Source organism: Tyto alba, unplaced genomic scaffold (assembly GCF_018691265.1).
Source record: "Tyto alba isolate M040663 unplaced genomic scaffold, T.alba_DEE_v4.0 Super-Scaffold_19, whole genome shotgun sequence".
NCBI classification, from domain to species: Eukaryota; Metazoa; Chordata; class Aves; order Strigiformes; family Tytonidae; genus Tyto; species Tyto alba.
In genome coordinates this window covers 10,336,254-10,352,047 of record NW_024881281.1, presented here as the reverse complement: position 1 = coordinate 10,352,047, position 15,794 = coordinate 10,336,254, and the positions used below count along the sequence as shown (strand labels likewise).

At 42.7% G+C, this 15,794-nt stretch overlaps 1 protein-coding gene across 2 annotated transcripts in view; it reads left to right on the top strand.

Annotated features, from left to right (window-relative positions):
- SPNS2 (sphingolipid transporter 2) overlaps window positions 1–15,794 on the top strand; it is a 137,361-nt gene that overhangs the window by 100,292 nt on the left and 21,275 nt on the right. For both annotated transcript variants that reach the window (XR_004407137.2, XM_032993691.2), the window contains exon 10: window positions 6,801–6,899. Coding sequence is in view for 1 of the 2 variants with exons in the window: in XM_032993691.2 (XP_032849582.2) it covers window positions 6,801–6,899 (99 nt within the window). In the remaining variant the exon portion in view is untranslated. The remainder of the gene's footprint in view (window positions 1–6,800; window positions 6,900–15,794) is intronic.

The window sequence follows — 15,794 nt, the reverse complement described above, 5'->3', positions numbered from 1 at the left end:
CATATGAAATATCTGGACGTTTGTTAGAGAGCCTTGCATGTTTGGTAGATGCTTCCATCAGAGACATACAAAGCCTATCAAACAGACTGTATGCTGAAATCTCATTGTGAGGGAGGTTGCTTGTTGCTTATTGTATGAAAACGAAAGAAACTAAAGCACAGAACCATTACAGGACTTGCCCGAGGTCTTTTGGCAGCTTGTTGACAGAACTAAAAATACAATCAGTCTGGCATCAACAGAAAACTCCCTTGACTTGTATTTGTTGCTTATGCAAACATCAACGAGAAAACAATCTGGCTCTGTATTCCTAGATGTAAAGATAATGTTGTTGATATATTGATTCAGCGAAGAACTTCAACCTTCTGCTTAAGTTCTGTTTATGATTTAAGTTCAAGGTTGTGTTTATATTTTACGGTAGCTCCGTAGTTGCCATAACTCTGTTGCCTGATGAACTTTCAATCTTTAACTCATTTGTTGCAGAGAATGCTTTGGGAGGTGGGGTGGGGTGGTTAATTCCACTTCTGTCAGATGTGAATAAAGCACAGAGAAACAAAGGTTATCAGTGTACTTCAGTAGCATTAGATAGCTTTTAATTACCAAGGTTTGTTCCTCCTAGCAGTTTAGCTTTAGTGTGAGAGAGCTCTGCATGGGCTGAACGGGTGGTTACTCTGTACTTATGTGGGTTTTGCAGCTTGTGCTGAGTTCAAGGCGGCCGTGGCCGTTCATTAAGTGGTATCTCAGCACTGAGATGTGCAATCTACAGACAGCTGTGTGAGGAATACATTATAATACAATATTTGTAGGTGGTTGTTACTGCCTCCTGCCAGAGCTTCCTGTCGCATCCTGTCTTTGGCTGTGATGTCCCCAGGAGCACTCCCAGCTCGCTCTGGTCAGAGTTACCTGGCTGGCTTACATAGCAGATCTTCTATATCCTCACTAGCATTGGCTGAAACAGATAAGGGCTTGGCCATGCAGCACATCTGCTGTCCTCCAGCAGTGACTCTCAAATTGCAGCTGGGGTAGTCATCTCTGCTGCCAACACAGGGCAGCTGGACAGAGGGTACCTGTCGGACGTGTTCAAGGTCTTCCAGAAAACCTGTGCCAGAGAGAGAGCTGAAACTTGACCTGCGTTGTCTCAAGCTAGCCCCAAAAGACATTTTTCAACAAACTGCTTTGTTATATCAAGTGTACTAAGGATGCTACCATTGTCCCATTTTAATTACTGAGATTTTTTTGTGTTTATTTCAATGTGACTGCAGTATCCTGTAGCTTTTTAATGGCTTTTATAGGGTTTACCATCTGTCTTACCAGCATCCTGTAGTCAGTTGCATTTTGTAGGGATGCATTTGCAGTTATTTATGTTGCTTTATGTTGCAGAAGAACTCCGTAAGAAATGATTGGAGATAACAGAAAATAATTTATTAGTTTCAATTTCCAAAACATGGGAAAGAAACTAAAACCATGTTAAAAATTGGATTTTGGTAATTGATGCCAACTCTTAAGCTAGCTGTTCTCTTGTATGTTTAGAAAAATGAACTGAGTGTCATATATAATGCCCAGCTTAATGCATTATCAGCATGAGTAGACCTATAAAAGTGCTATACAAATAAATGTAAACATCCACTTAGATCAATGCAAGCCTGTAAACAGATGGTCTGAAGTGCATTCGTATTACACTAGGGGTTTGAGAGGATGTTTAGTCAGACAATAGGTGACAGCCAGGGCTATAGCCGTGTTTGACAGACAGCTTCATAGGAAGTCCTAGCCAGAGAAAGGTGTGGATATGCTTTAGCGAGATACATTTTACATGTTTGGCAAATTAATTTCTACTGATTACTATTTATTTGGAGTAATCAGAAGCATGTCTGTTGTTGCCTGAGGCTGGTAAGGAGTTTAAAAGCATTATTAGCGTAAGCTTAACAACACTTTCATCATATACATAAATATCATCCTGTTTTCATGGATAAAAAGCTGTCAATACTGCCTGAATACTGTTCCCACTGATTTCATTGTTCCAGAAGTGAGGCTTTTTAGAAACTGCATCCCAAATGATTTATCACAGCTCTCCCAAGATTTACAGATCTCATGACTGCTTAAGAATCCTATTGAGCAAGTTGCTAAGCATCTTCAGAGATTTTGCAAGTTTAATTTCCTTGGCAAAACAAGGATGTTTGCTTATTATCTTCAAATTTAATTGTTGGCTCTTCACAGCTTTGTGCTTCCATTACATCTACTGTTCTTGCCAGTGTAACGGTCGGTGTGCAGCTCCTCAAATTGTCTGCAGTAAAAGGTGCTGAGTGCTAGATTTGATAAACTGTCAGCACTGCAGAATGTACTGCGCTGCCCAAGATTTTAAGAGGCTGATACTTGTTCCAAATGCAAATTTGTACACAACAGGCCTTATTCTCCTGAGCACAACTCTCCAGATCTCTTCCCAGGCACATGCTCATGTGGTGCCTAGGGAAGGGAGGGATGTTTGTTATGGAGCATGCTAATTATGAAACAGATTTTATCAGCCATTTTTGCAAATTGGCCTCAAAATTACCAGAACCCCAAAGTATCATTAAAACTGCCTTGTAACAGCAATAATGAATGAGTTTCAGTGCAGCAGGTAAGTGTGTAACATTCTGAGACATGCTGAGTGCTTGGGACTTTGTGGAATCTGGTTCTAATAGTGGGGGTTTTCCTCCATAGCACATGTCAAAAATAAAGATGATGGACAGAGGCTTGTGGCTTTTCTGTGTAAGATCCAGTAGGCATTTTATAGGGTCTCAGCTATTGCAATCACAATCTCTTTAGATCTTTGCTGAGAAAAACCGTCCAGTTTATACAAAGTCCTGCATATTTCTTTTTTCTTTTAAAACATTAGTTCTTTTTAAATGGTCGTGAGCTGCCATGGAGGAGATGTTTTAATGTTTTGCTGTAGAGTCAAAGTCTTCTTTTAGGATTGAAACAGGTATAGACTGGTGCTCACCTGTGCTACAGGCATGGAGGAAGGTTGCTTTTGTTCCGATTACCTTCCCTATAAGTAAAAATCAATTATTTATGTAGTATGAAATACTGCCCTATTTTTGCAGCTGAAGATAAATAGCATTTCCAGAAGTTCTCATTGTTGCTTCTCTCAGTGTGCCTCCACACATCAGTAATCAGAGTGCCGTGGGTTAGGTTTTAAGGCAGGGTGAGGAGTGCCTTTGCCTGCAGGTACACAGCCCACTTCAAACAGCTCTGACCAGGACTGGCGTGCCAAGGGGCATCTCTGCAGTTCTTCTGTGGGCAAGGGTTGCAGCTGGATGTGTACTGCTCCGTGTCGTGCTGTGATTTGGAGACCAGATCAGCCTTCTTTTCCTTCAGTTAAAAGCATTGTGTTTGACAATGCCTGCCTAGCTTGAGTGAAGGGTCTCTCTGAGAGTGGTTTCTCTGGATCACAGCCTTTAACTTTTCTGAGTGGTAGTTACACAGGGACACCTGGACTATTTCCAGGCTTTGACAGTGGCTAGAACGGGGTTAGCATGTGGGGTTTTTTGCCTTTGGTGCTGAAAGAGGCCAGTATGCATTGTCCTGAAAATTACTGCCTGACTCAGAAAGGGTAGCAAAGCGTTTTAAAGAATAGAGTTTTCTGTCAAAGATGAGACGTGAACATCAGAACTTACCTCTTTGGCACATGGCCTTTTGCTGGGAGAGGGGTGATGTCTCCTTGGTTAACTTGTTTCAGACCAGCTCATTCTGCTGGTTTCACCGCAGGAAGGGGATGTCAGCAGCAAACCATGGCCTTTCTGAACCTCTATTTAAAGAGCAGAGGTTTGCCAAAGCTGCTTGGTCAGCCTCCCTGCCCGTCCGCTGTGCTGCCTGCCCCTGAACCTGGAGTCGGGGATGAGCCAGGACGGTCCCGCAGACTTCCGCCTGGGCTGCGGTGGCTCTGCCACCTCCAGTTTCTGTGGGATGTTTGAACCAGGCCACGTATGGTTTGAATTTAGGTCTATTTTAGTATCAAAATGCCCATTTAGAGCTGTAATTTACTGCTGTCTTCCTAGAACAGTAGGCAGTGTTTGCTACCAACTACTTCCTCTCCATCAGGATGAAATGCTTTTTAAGTAGGGCTAGGGTAGATTATTTTTTGGTGTTTTGGAGATGCTGGTTTAAGCCTTTTTTCCTTTCCAATATCTTTCCAGAGGAGGAGGAAAATATCTCATCTTCATTTCCTTGCCGCATGTTGGGTTTTTGGTTGGGGGCAGGGGAGGAGTATTTTTCACTTGAGTTCCAGACTAAATTTACTAAGTTTGGCACTTTATAGTGCCAAACCATGTTGATGGTTTCAACCATCAATAACTTCTTTAGTTAGGCAAACTGAAAGCTTGCTGGAAATTGCACTGCTACTTACAAAACTATATGTATGCATAATACAGATATACATGCAAAAATACATCTAATATATGTGTGTATTCATGTGTATAAATATATATATATGCATATGTACATATGATGCAGGTGTCATTCAAATTGCTTTCTCCACTTGACACCAATTCACTACCTCTCCCTGAAAGTATTAGATTTTTAATAAATTTGCCATTTCCTTTGTCATTTTGCTAAGCAAATAGATAGAATATAGAGCCAGGCAGGCTTTCTTCTCCAGATTTGTTAACATAAACTTTATAGGAAGAAAATTATTATAATGTAAGTTTAAAATTCCCTGTTTCACAGATATACACAGTTCTGGACTCTAAAATTAAGTAGAGTTTTACTTCTCAGATGCCCTTTCTCAAACAGCTCTTGCAGAATGCTTCTCCATTGCACCTGTGTGAACTGGGGGCAGGTGGGAAGAACAATAACTCTTTTTTTTCTTTTCTTCTGTCTAATCTATCCAGGTTGCACCCATTACCCTGCATCTTTGGGGAGTGGTAATGAATTGTGTGGCTCTCCTCCTGTTTCACAGTGTGACCTTCAGTATGTTTCTGTGTCTAATAAAGTCTAGACCTTATTTTCCTCTTGGGATTTCTGTGAGCCTTCGAGTCTGTTTTGAGCTCCTGGATGCAAAAGGAGGACAGTGTCTAACACCCATAACCAGGTGGTTGCTGTGGCTCTGATCATCTTTTCCTCTTCTGTTGCACAAGAGGAGTTCCACAGGGTACCCATTTAATATGTGGCATCAAAGTGCATTAGCAGTGTGCACTTGCAGCTTTGTCAAACCAGTAATGAAAGAACTGGCAGGTCATTCTGAAAGCACATGGTAAAACCCTAGGGAAAAGCATTTAATCTAATTTTACTCATCGTTCCTAATTGTCTCTGCTTGGAATGAGAGGATCATTCTCAACAGTTCTCTTCTAGTGTGGATTTTCTCAATGCTGTTTCTTTTCTCTCCTTTTCTTATGGCTCTTTCCACTGCAGACAGGGCAACTCCCCTTCCCTAAGGTGAAGTGTTAAAGCACTGCAACAGTGCTTCAGATCCTGTGCCCTGAGATATGTCACGGTTGAGCAGTGAGTTCTCCCTACCTCAGTCAGCTAAGGCAAACTTATCTCTGGGTATCTCTCGACAGAGATATACCGGTCCTGAAATGTCACATTTAATTAATAAATGACTTCAGGAAAGGATTGTAAGAATGAGTTGAAGTCTGGGAAGTCATGCCATTAAAGAAAGACTAAAGGCAGCCCATCAGAAAGTGGACAATTAAAAGGGGCCATGGCCTACAAACAGCTAAGCGACAGAGTAATTTCTGTCAGGGTAGATAGCTCTTCAGAGCAACAGAAAAAGGCAGAACAAGATTCAGTGCCTAAAAGTAGAAACAAAGCTCACTTGGATTTAGAGACCTCTTGAATTCTTCATTACTTGCAGCCTTTAAATCAAGACAGGATCAATTTATAAACCAGGATATGTGATGCAGATGTTCTTAGCCAGCTTATTTCACAAGTTTTATTCAGGAGACAATTACTTTTTTTCTGCTCCTAAATGTGTGTTATAAAATTAAGGTCATTCTGCAGGACAGGGGTTTGTTGGGGTTTTTTTTATCTTTTTTAATCTTTCATCCCCTTCCATGGTTATGGCTCTGTTTTCTGTGAGCTCTGGTCCCTTAATGGGGAAGTAATTTGTGTTTTGCACTGATTCGGTGTAGTCAGACTGATTCTGCATGACCTGGGTGAGGGTATCGTATCCTATTAGAGGAGTGGAGACCAAGCTACAATATCTTGGCTATGGAAAATTTTCCTAATATGTCTTTGTCATTTTGCACAAATGGAATTGCATATTTTTGAGAAAAATATGAAGTGGCTAGAGATGGAGTGGGAGGGGAGGCTGAGTGACCTTTCATACTGATGTAAATTGCTTATGGTTTAGGAAACAAAATGTCTTTATTGTGGAAAAAACACAATATCCCAGGTTACTGCAAAGTCCTCATTTGGAAGGATGGAGGTGCTGAGCAAATTATGTGCTGCAGGCAACCTTGAACTTCACTCTCCCCATCGGGCAAGCAAAATACAGGCTGAGGAGCAATAGCAAAGTGTCTCCTGGACAAAGTTGTTAAGCAAACTCATGCGTTCAGTGCTGGTGAGAGGAGCACAGACCGGACAGAGCTTCCTTCCCTCAACACTTGCCATCGGGACTTCTAGAAAGCCAGGACAGGTAGCTGAGCTCCCCCGTTGCTTGAGCCACCCATGGACTGGACAGTGGCTGTGTCTGCCACCAACACCTGGGGGATCTTGTTTAATTTGTCCTGCCCTGGATATAAAATAAGCAATACAAGACAGCTGGATAGGTCTTTCTTCAGTTTCCTTATGTATTTTTTTTTTTTTCTTCCCCTTTTTCTTTGCAGTATGTGGTCATTCCAACACGCCGTGCAACCGCAGTGGCCTTGCAGAGTTTCACTTCACACCTCCTGGGAGATGCTGGCAGTCCTTATCTGATCGGATTTGTAAGTGCTCACAGCAGGTTTTGGCAGGGTTGCGTGCCCATGTTTGTTTTTGTTTACGAACTGCTTATCTAAAATGCCAAGTTAAACCATGCTAGGGAAGGAAGGCCTGTGTTTATCAGCAGAATGGGAAGCAGTGCAGTGCAACTTTTTTACATGCTTATGTTATCGGTGGGCTACAATTCAAACCTGGAAGGGACCACTTGATCACGAGAAGTGAGCGTCTAAATCTTTTTACCCTAGGGCATTTTAAAGCTTATAGACAGCTCTGTAAAGGGAGAGCCATTGCTTCTGTGGTGTGGACATAGGCCCATTAGAAATTAGATTGGAACAGTTGTGTATGTGTTTAGCTGTTAATCTGGTCTCATAAACCAAATACCTATTTATGGGTAGCAACACGCAGCTGTTCTGACCTGCTGATATTTTGAACCTGTTTCGTATGATAATATAGATGACGGTGTAAAATCCATGGCAGGATGGGTGTGTATGTTTTGGGCATTTTATTAGTATTCTTTTCTGCTGTGTATGCTTTGGGTTTTTATTAGTAGTATTCCTTTCTATTACTGCTGCAGTTGTTGGCCTTGGCCTGACTGGAGATCTCCCTTATTATGCCACCATTATCCTAGTGCAGAGCAAAACAAAAGACCCTGCTCCAAAAGCTGGTAATCAGAGAACATTCACAGTTGGAAATATAAGGCCTGGGAAATTTAATGAGGAAAAGAAATCTAGATATACTGGGGCAATTTCTTTCCCTTGCACCCTTCTGTGGAGTTTGACACACTGAGCTTCAGAGAACACAGGTCATCATTTATAAGATACAGTAGCTTCCATGTAAAGCCATAAGTGGCACTGCTTATGCTGTGTTGAAGCTGCTACAGTTTTCCAGTGATGTAACTGGGATCTTCTCTGCTCCCATCGCCTGACAGACAGAACTGATGTGCTCTTCCAGCACAGTTCTGCTGTGTGACACAGCTGCCGGGTGCTATAGACCCTTTTTTAAAAAAAAAAACCCTGTCATTTCTCATCTATTCATTCCATAGACACTGGTGTGTGTATTTGTACATATTGATTTCTATATATATTTAATTTTGTATATATATAAATATACACAAATATTTACTCTTGAATGCCAACTCCCCAGAATGATATAGATGCTTTGTAGCTCTCTGAAGCATACATGAAGAGACAGATACAGATAACACTGATCAGACCAAACAGATGAGAAATGTCTCAAGAAATAAATATGTACAATTTGCCTTACTCTTTATTTACTTCAGTGTTCAGGGCACCCAGGGAGAAACAATCTTATTTTAGAAATTATTTGAAAGTGGCAACAAAGGAATCACTGGAAGAGACTGCTTTGTACAGGGTGGGTGACATGGGGAATGTCAAGCTGGAGAACGAAATAAGCAGGCCAGCGTGCTTTGAAGGCAGGTGCCAGTGATGGGAGGCAGGGCATCTCCAGCATTTTCATTCTTTTTTGTTACATAAGAGGGATATCCAGGAGGAATGGCGAGAACCCTGAATGATTGCAATTAATCTTGAAAGTTGCCTAGGGCTTTTTAGTGTCACAAATTAAAAAAAAAAAAAAAAAAAAAAAAAGGACTTTGCTTGTAGAAAACAATGTGCCTTGCCCTTCTGGTATTCAGAGATCAAGCAAGTTGTGAGTAACTTAAGGATGCCTTCTTGAAATAAGCTTAATCCCAATTTAATGGCTGCCTTAGGCTTTCTTTAGATTGGGAAAATATTAATTATGATTTTGAATTACTCTTTTTCTAATGCTGTACTTGTTGGGCAGTTCTTATTTGGGAGGAGACTATTCAAGTACAAGGCTCTGTGGCAGGCGAGCAGGAGTAAAGCTCTCAGGTCACGGAAGGCACCAGCACCCACTTCTGTAGCCTCCAGACGGGCTTGGCTGACTCATGCTCCCTGTGCTACAATGACTGAAAGGTCAACTGCAGCTTTCACATAACACAGAAAAACAAATACTTATTTAAGTGAAGAGACAAGCAGTCAACATGATTGTTAAAAAATGCAGGTGTTTGTCATTCCAGCTGCGTTGTTGGAAACCTTCATGCAGGATTGAAATCTCACTCGGGCAGGTTGCAGAAGTGGCTTGGATTATGACCAGGATTTTCAAGGCAGTCTCTGGGAGCTAAACTAAGCAACCTACTGGCTTTAAGGGAAATTTGGGAACCCAATTCCCTTAGTCCTCCTGGAAATCCCCAGCCCGAGGACATCAGCTCACACTGCTGTTACTCCAGACTTACAATGGAGCACACCAGAGCAGGGATAGGTGTTGAGAGAGGAGCAGAAGGCAGAATAAATCAACTGAGCTGCAGCAACAGGCATGCTCAGAATGAGTGAAGCACAGCCTTCTGACCACTCAGGGTTCATCTGAGATCCTGAAGATCTGCCACTTCTTCTGACTGCTGACAAAATCTCCCTAAATGAGCAGTGTTTGATCAAATATGGTTTACGTAGTCTCGGTGAGTTCAGGGTGAGATTCCCTCTAGCAGTGCTCTTAATAAAGAATCAGATACACATGTCCTTGTAGGACTAAGCTGTTGTGGGCAGTTGTCTCTGTCTGCTGGATACCAATAAGTGTTGTATTGATTTTATAATCCTCATATGGAACGTAGAAGGTACCTAACAGCTGCAGCCTCGTGTGTGCAATTGCTCCCTTGCTCTGTGATATGCCATAAAAGTTGAAGGCCAGACTTGGATTTTTTTTTCTCCTGTAATCTCCTCCAGTTCCAAATCTTGCAATGCAGATCCATACAATCACCCAAAGCACCAAATATACGTTAGTGTTTAAAAGCTAAGTGGAAGGAAGCATGTCTGTATGGTTATTTTTCATGTCTCTTTAAATACAGATAACTTTTATTATGGTAAAAAGGCTTAAGATTGACTTACAAAGAAGTTATGCAAATGCAGTTTTAGGGTGGCAGCTGTAACTTGCATAGGGTTTTACTACCTGCCAAGCACTGAGATCAATTACTATTAATCAGCGCTGCCTATTCATTCACAAATAAGCATAGCCATTGCTGCAGTATTTCATTAGACAAGACAGGGTTTTTTATTCCTAGATAATTGTAACTTTTTCAGAACCTTCGTGATAACCTGAAGAATTTAAATAATTCCTGCTTAACAACTTGGAGTATAACTCCCATGCTTTATTCTTGATGTAGTCCATGAGAAATTTCACCTGTTCAGTGCATTACATCCAAGTATCTCTAGTACTTTTCTGTCTTTGGAAGGTCCCACTATTGAGACACAGTTAATGAAGCACAGAACAGTTAAGAAAAATACCCCAAATCCCAACACTCATGCTGAGTAACAGATAAAGGTCTTCTAACTGCTCTTCCTGTGCCCTAATACTAGACAGTATTTCAGACTGAAAAGAGCTGAGTGGAGGTGGGTCGCAGCAGAATGTGAAATACACTTCTCCCACTGCAGCATAGCTCCAGCTCTTTGTATTGTAAATTCCGGTTGTATATTTGTTCCTTTCTAATTGTAAGAGGTGCCAGTGCGTCTGCGCTTCTGTGTTCATCTGTGCAGGTGCATGCATGTATCTGCCTTCTTTACTCAGGGTTCACATTATTCCTTCACACAGTGGTCTCCCTCCACTTGCTGACATTCTCTTTTGCTTCAGGAAAACAGAGTACAGGCAGTGATTTTTTTTTTTTTTTTTTTTTTTTTTTTGAGGCTGTGCCTTGGTGCTTTTTCTTTCCTTCCTCCAAATCTGTCATTTGCTTCCTATCTGAGCAAAGCAGAGCTTTCCTCTTCCATCCTTGCCTTGCTTCTAGCCCTGGCTGTGATGAGAAACGGGCACCTACGGCAGGCTTTGCTCTCTCTGCACGTGCCAGGGAATTGCTGTTGTGGGCACACAGTGTCCTGGCTGCTCTGGTGCTGCTGGCTCTCCTGTTAGCTTCCTCCTTTATTAAAGTCTTTCACATCTCCCCTGTGCAACCGTCCATCAGGTCTAGGGTTTGAAACCTGTCTGTAGCTGCTTGTCACCTGGCAGCTTCAACGTGTGAGGATGGTGGTGTAAAGTGCCAGAGATCAGCTCTCCTCCACCAGCACCTTTTGCTGGACTAAAAGCACTCCCTGTACTCCACTGGTGTGGCTCCCACCAGTCCCGACCTCCTTGGCTGCCGCTGCTTCACTTTCACCTGAGGGACACAACCCCCCCCGCCACTCCGGCCAGGCAGCTGCAGGACAGCGTGCCACGGTCTGGCAAGCAGGCTCTGTGGGAGGGGGGGGACCCCGGTCACTCACCTGGGTGCTGAGGGTCACACAGAAGCTCTGCCCATCCGTCCATCTCTGGTGACACAGATGGCAGCGTTACCTGCTGTCTCTGCTGGGCTCCTCCTGGCCCACCCTGCGGCCCCAGTGCCCAGGCACGCAGGTTCACCCAGCACCAGGGGTCACCGGCATCTCCGCCCACGTCTTCTCTTTGAACGGTCTCCCCTCAAAAAAGAGGCCTGAGTGACCTTGTAATTAACAGTAAGCAAATCTGAGCTGTTCTGCTTTGAAGGGGTTTTGCGCTGCTCCTAAGGCTACCTGGAAAGATCGTAAGAATAAGCCCACCACTTGTCTCCCCCAACTTCCTTGTATGAGTGAGTTGATAAACTAGATCTAATGAGCTACTTAAACAGCAAGAATGCTAATGACCTTCCTTTAGCAAGTAGTTAGCAGAACAGTGTTAATTATCACTGGTGCAGAGTATCAGGGAAGGCACATCAGCGTTTGATTAGGGGCAACTCAAGGAAAACTGTAGTAAATGCAGCCATTGAGATACTTCTTTAATGAAAGTTATAACTGGAGGTGTAGATTTCACAGCCTTTTTGTTGATTTGGTCTCAAAGGTGTTTACTCATCCAAGTAGACATGTATGTATAGAAAGTAGTTCTATATGTAAAGACTTGCCTGCCTGAGGAAGCAGAGTTCATGTATTATGGTTTAAAACTTGTATTTTATGGTTTAAAATTCCATGGCTTCTTCAGAGTAGCTTTGTGGATGTGCTTACTCTGGAATAACATTTTTTTCCAGTTTAGTTTGCTAGAATAAAACAGGCTACAGCATGTTGGGGTTTCGAATCCACTGCTGTCTGACTTAAAAGCATGGTAGTGGAATAACGTGGATCGTTGCGATGTGATGCTGCAGTCTGGATGTTTTGTCCCTGTCTGACCTGTGCAGCCATTCCTCCGATACAGCCCATCGTGTGCTTTGCTGGTGGTTACATCGCACTGCCTCTTCTGCCGAAGCAGGGGGCGAGATGAACTTGAGTTCAAAAAGGCAAGCATAGCCTGTAACAAAAACGCCCAAATTATTCTCCTAGCATCTCTCTCTCTGTTTTATGGACTCTCAGGAGCTACTCCACCGCTGTTGTGGGATTATGGATGGAACAGAAGTCTCTGCCTTGTTGCCTTTTGCAGCATGTTACATGTTCTAATGTTTATAGTATATATGAATGTGTATAGGCAGCACCTTCCATCACCTGATGGAGATAGTAGATGAAATGTGATACACGTTTATGTTCTTTATTGTCCTTTCTTTACCAAGCGCCAGCTGCTTGACTGGTGTTCTGTAGCCCTAACGGTGTCGCTGCTCCTGTAGAGATCCTCCCCCGCATTCGTGCTTGTGCATGACCCAGATTGTGGTGTGTAAAATAGGACTTACCCTTGCAGTCCAACATCTGATGTACATGGGTCAGAGAAATACTGGAAGAAAGAAATCCCCCGGTCCCTCATTCTTATTATCTGTTTCTTCAGGCAGTAACTTTGAGGATTTCTCTGGTCCTGGCTGAGCTGAGTAATTAAAAGCCTTTTTCCTAGTACACAGAAGGGCTAAATCTTTGACATGGCTGTCAGCTGCAAAAAAAAAAAGGGGAGAATTAAGCACCTGGAGACCAATCCACGTAGGATTTATCTCCTCACTGCAATGAGCTAACAAGCTTCCTACTTCTGATGACTCAGCAACAGACAAGATTTAAATCTGCCCTAAAAAACCCAAATGACTTCCCATATATAAAATGCTCTTTGCCAAGGGTTCACAGCCTTTTCTGGTTTGGTTTTTTTGTTTTTTTTTTTTTTGGTTTGGTTTGGTTTGGTTTTTTTTTCCAGAGCTGCTGCGCACATATTATTTCCTGTGACTTTGTTTAGAAGTGCAGAATCTCAGTACTTTTTGATAAATGGATGTTTAAAGTATGTAAAAGTATCTCATTAAAGAAAGCCCAGAAATCCAGAGCGGATCATCATTTCACTCAGGTTTTGCAAGCTCTGCCCCATCTGCTCTGTCACCCCTTCTGTGTCCTAAAAATCTCATTAAATAAGTGGTTCCTCCTCTGAGCTGCCAAGGACCCAGTACGGACACAGAGTTTTCATGGTGCTGAGCACCTTTCAGAATGAGGCGTCCAATTTCTGCGACATGGGGGAATGATTTCCTTCTCCTGGGATATACTGCCAGGGAAGGGGCCTGTGCTGCAGGAAGAGATGGGGGACAGGCATGCTGCTAACGGGGGTGCTTCCAAACTGTGGTCCCGTGCCACAGACTTTATTTCTACACGTAAGTGGGCACCCCCCAACCCTACACAATGAAGTACCTCTACCCTGTGTTCTTCGATTCCGCGTTCCCCACAGTGCAAGGCATCTCCTGCCAGGACAGGAGAAAGTCCAGTGTTAATTTAGAAAATCCCTGGGCAGACCAGACCTGGAGAGAAAGGCATTAGACCTGGAGAGAAAGGCATTTCATGACATGAAGAAAACAGACTTCCAACCAACCCCCTCCAGGATAAATTTTGCCTGGAGGCAAATGTTGCTCTAATACCAAGAGACACACAAAGTCCGTTTCTGAGCATTGCAAGCAGAACCCCTGTTTGAGTCTCTTAATTTACTGCAGCCTTTTCAAGGAGGCACCACTTAATAAATGCTGCCTGGTAATCCTGGGGGGGGGGGGGGGGGGTACAAGAGCGTAAACAGGGGAAGCAGTGCAGGAATCCTTGCTGCTGGTATTTCTGGGGCAAACTCGGGTACCACGCGCTTAGCTCAGGGATTTGGTAGTGTCACCAGCCAAGTATTAAACGTGTTTGCAATCTCTAAAGGACACAATTAAGGTTAACAGGATGTTCCACCTTTTTTTTTTCCCCCAGCATCTAAACATGCCAAGGTTAAAACTGAAATAACCTTTAGGCTATAATTGCTTTTACCTTTCTGCAGTTTTCTGAATGAATATCATAAAATAGTCAGGTTTACTTCCTCTTTTTATGTGTTTCTCATGCCATTTAGCACAGTATAAAGGCTTGTGCACCTCCACTGGCCCAGCAAATTGTTTTACTTTATAAAATCCCTTATTTTTGGTTTCTAGACTTCATTTGCATTCCTAATAGATTTTTTTTTTTTTTTAAATCAACAAAACCTTTAACATGTATCTCTGAAGTCAGAGTGGGTGAACCCCAAACCGTTGTGGTGACACTGCAGGATTACAGAAAATACTGTGTTAAGGAAGTGTACTGAAGAGAGGAGCCGGGGAGAACCTGGCTTGTATCAAACTGGTAATCATAAAAATCTGGTATTTGTGCCAGATACTGCAGTGGAAATATCCTTTTATGTAGCAAGATTTGTGCCCAAGAGGCAATGCCAGAAATTTAGGAAAATCAAGCAATTGCAGAGGAGTTGAGATGTTCGACTCAGCATTGAGACAGAGTAGATGAAATGATAATTTCAAAGATGTTGTTACCATTACATTGTCTAATTAGTAAATCAATTTAATTTAACCACTCATGCTGCTCAGGAGGGACAGTAACACAGAAGCAAGCCATCTTTCTAGGGCTTCAGCCCACCTGAGCTTGTATTACATCAACAGCCTGTCCAGTGTTCCAAAAGCACGGCACATGCTTCCCGAGAAAGGTAGCGAAGTTTCCCTTTTTTCCTTCATTGTTTTCGGCACTCAGATTGAGATACAGTCAGAGCTTTGGGGTGTTTGGATCACACCTGCTGCAGTGGTACTGTTGGTTCTCTGGAACGTGGGCATTTTTTCTTCCTGGACTCCATCCAGTTGGCTGCCACTGGCTGAATACATGCTATTTGTATTCTGTCGTAAAAATGCTATCAGCTGAAGTTTATTTAGCAAAGTCATTCGTCTTGGTCTGAGATATGTGTTACACAGTGAGAGAAAAGAAGATGTGAACTTTCATAGTTAGGCTGTTTTGATTGGACTTCAAAGCAGCAGCAGGACTTCCTTATTGATTTTCCACCCCCACATTTTGGGTAAATGTTTTGGAAGTTTTTTGCCACCTACCAATTGGCAGAACAAAGAAAGGAATCCCACACATGACTCCATGCTGAAGAACTGGCACTGACTGTGCATGCAACCCCCACTTTTTGTTACTCATGATAGAGAGAAGGCACCAAATACGATGCTAGATTGGGTCTTGCCAAATCACAGTTAGACAACTCAGGATGCTGTCGTTGTGAGGAGTCTGGAAAGCAGAACATTTGGCGAACAGTATGTCGTTCTTGGAGCCCAAGTCTATAATTATGTCCTGTGTCCTCTTGAGAGGAGATGCCAAAGTTCCAGTCTTAGCAGGTGGCTTGGAACCAAGTGAAACAAAACAACAGGGAACAGTGACTGTTAAGTTAACAGCAAAAACATCTGCGTGGGCCCCGATAAAGTTCTAGAGTTAAGAGATGCAGACGTGGCTGAGGGGATTATGTGAAACCTAGATGAGAAAGTTCATCTGGATTAGTGGGAGGAATCACACCTTGGATGGGAGGAACACTGCTTTTTCTAAAATGTGCGCTTGCAGAATATGTTGGGTTAAAAATTAAAAATGTAGCAGATGTTAACATGATTAGTTGATACAAAGGGTCAACACAGTGCCAAAAATGAAGGTTTG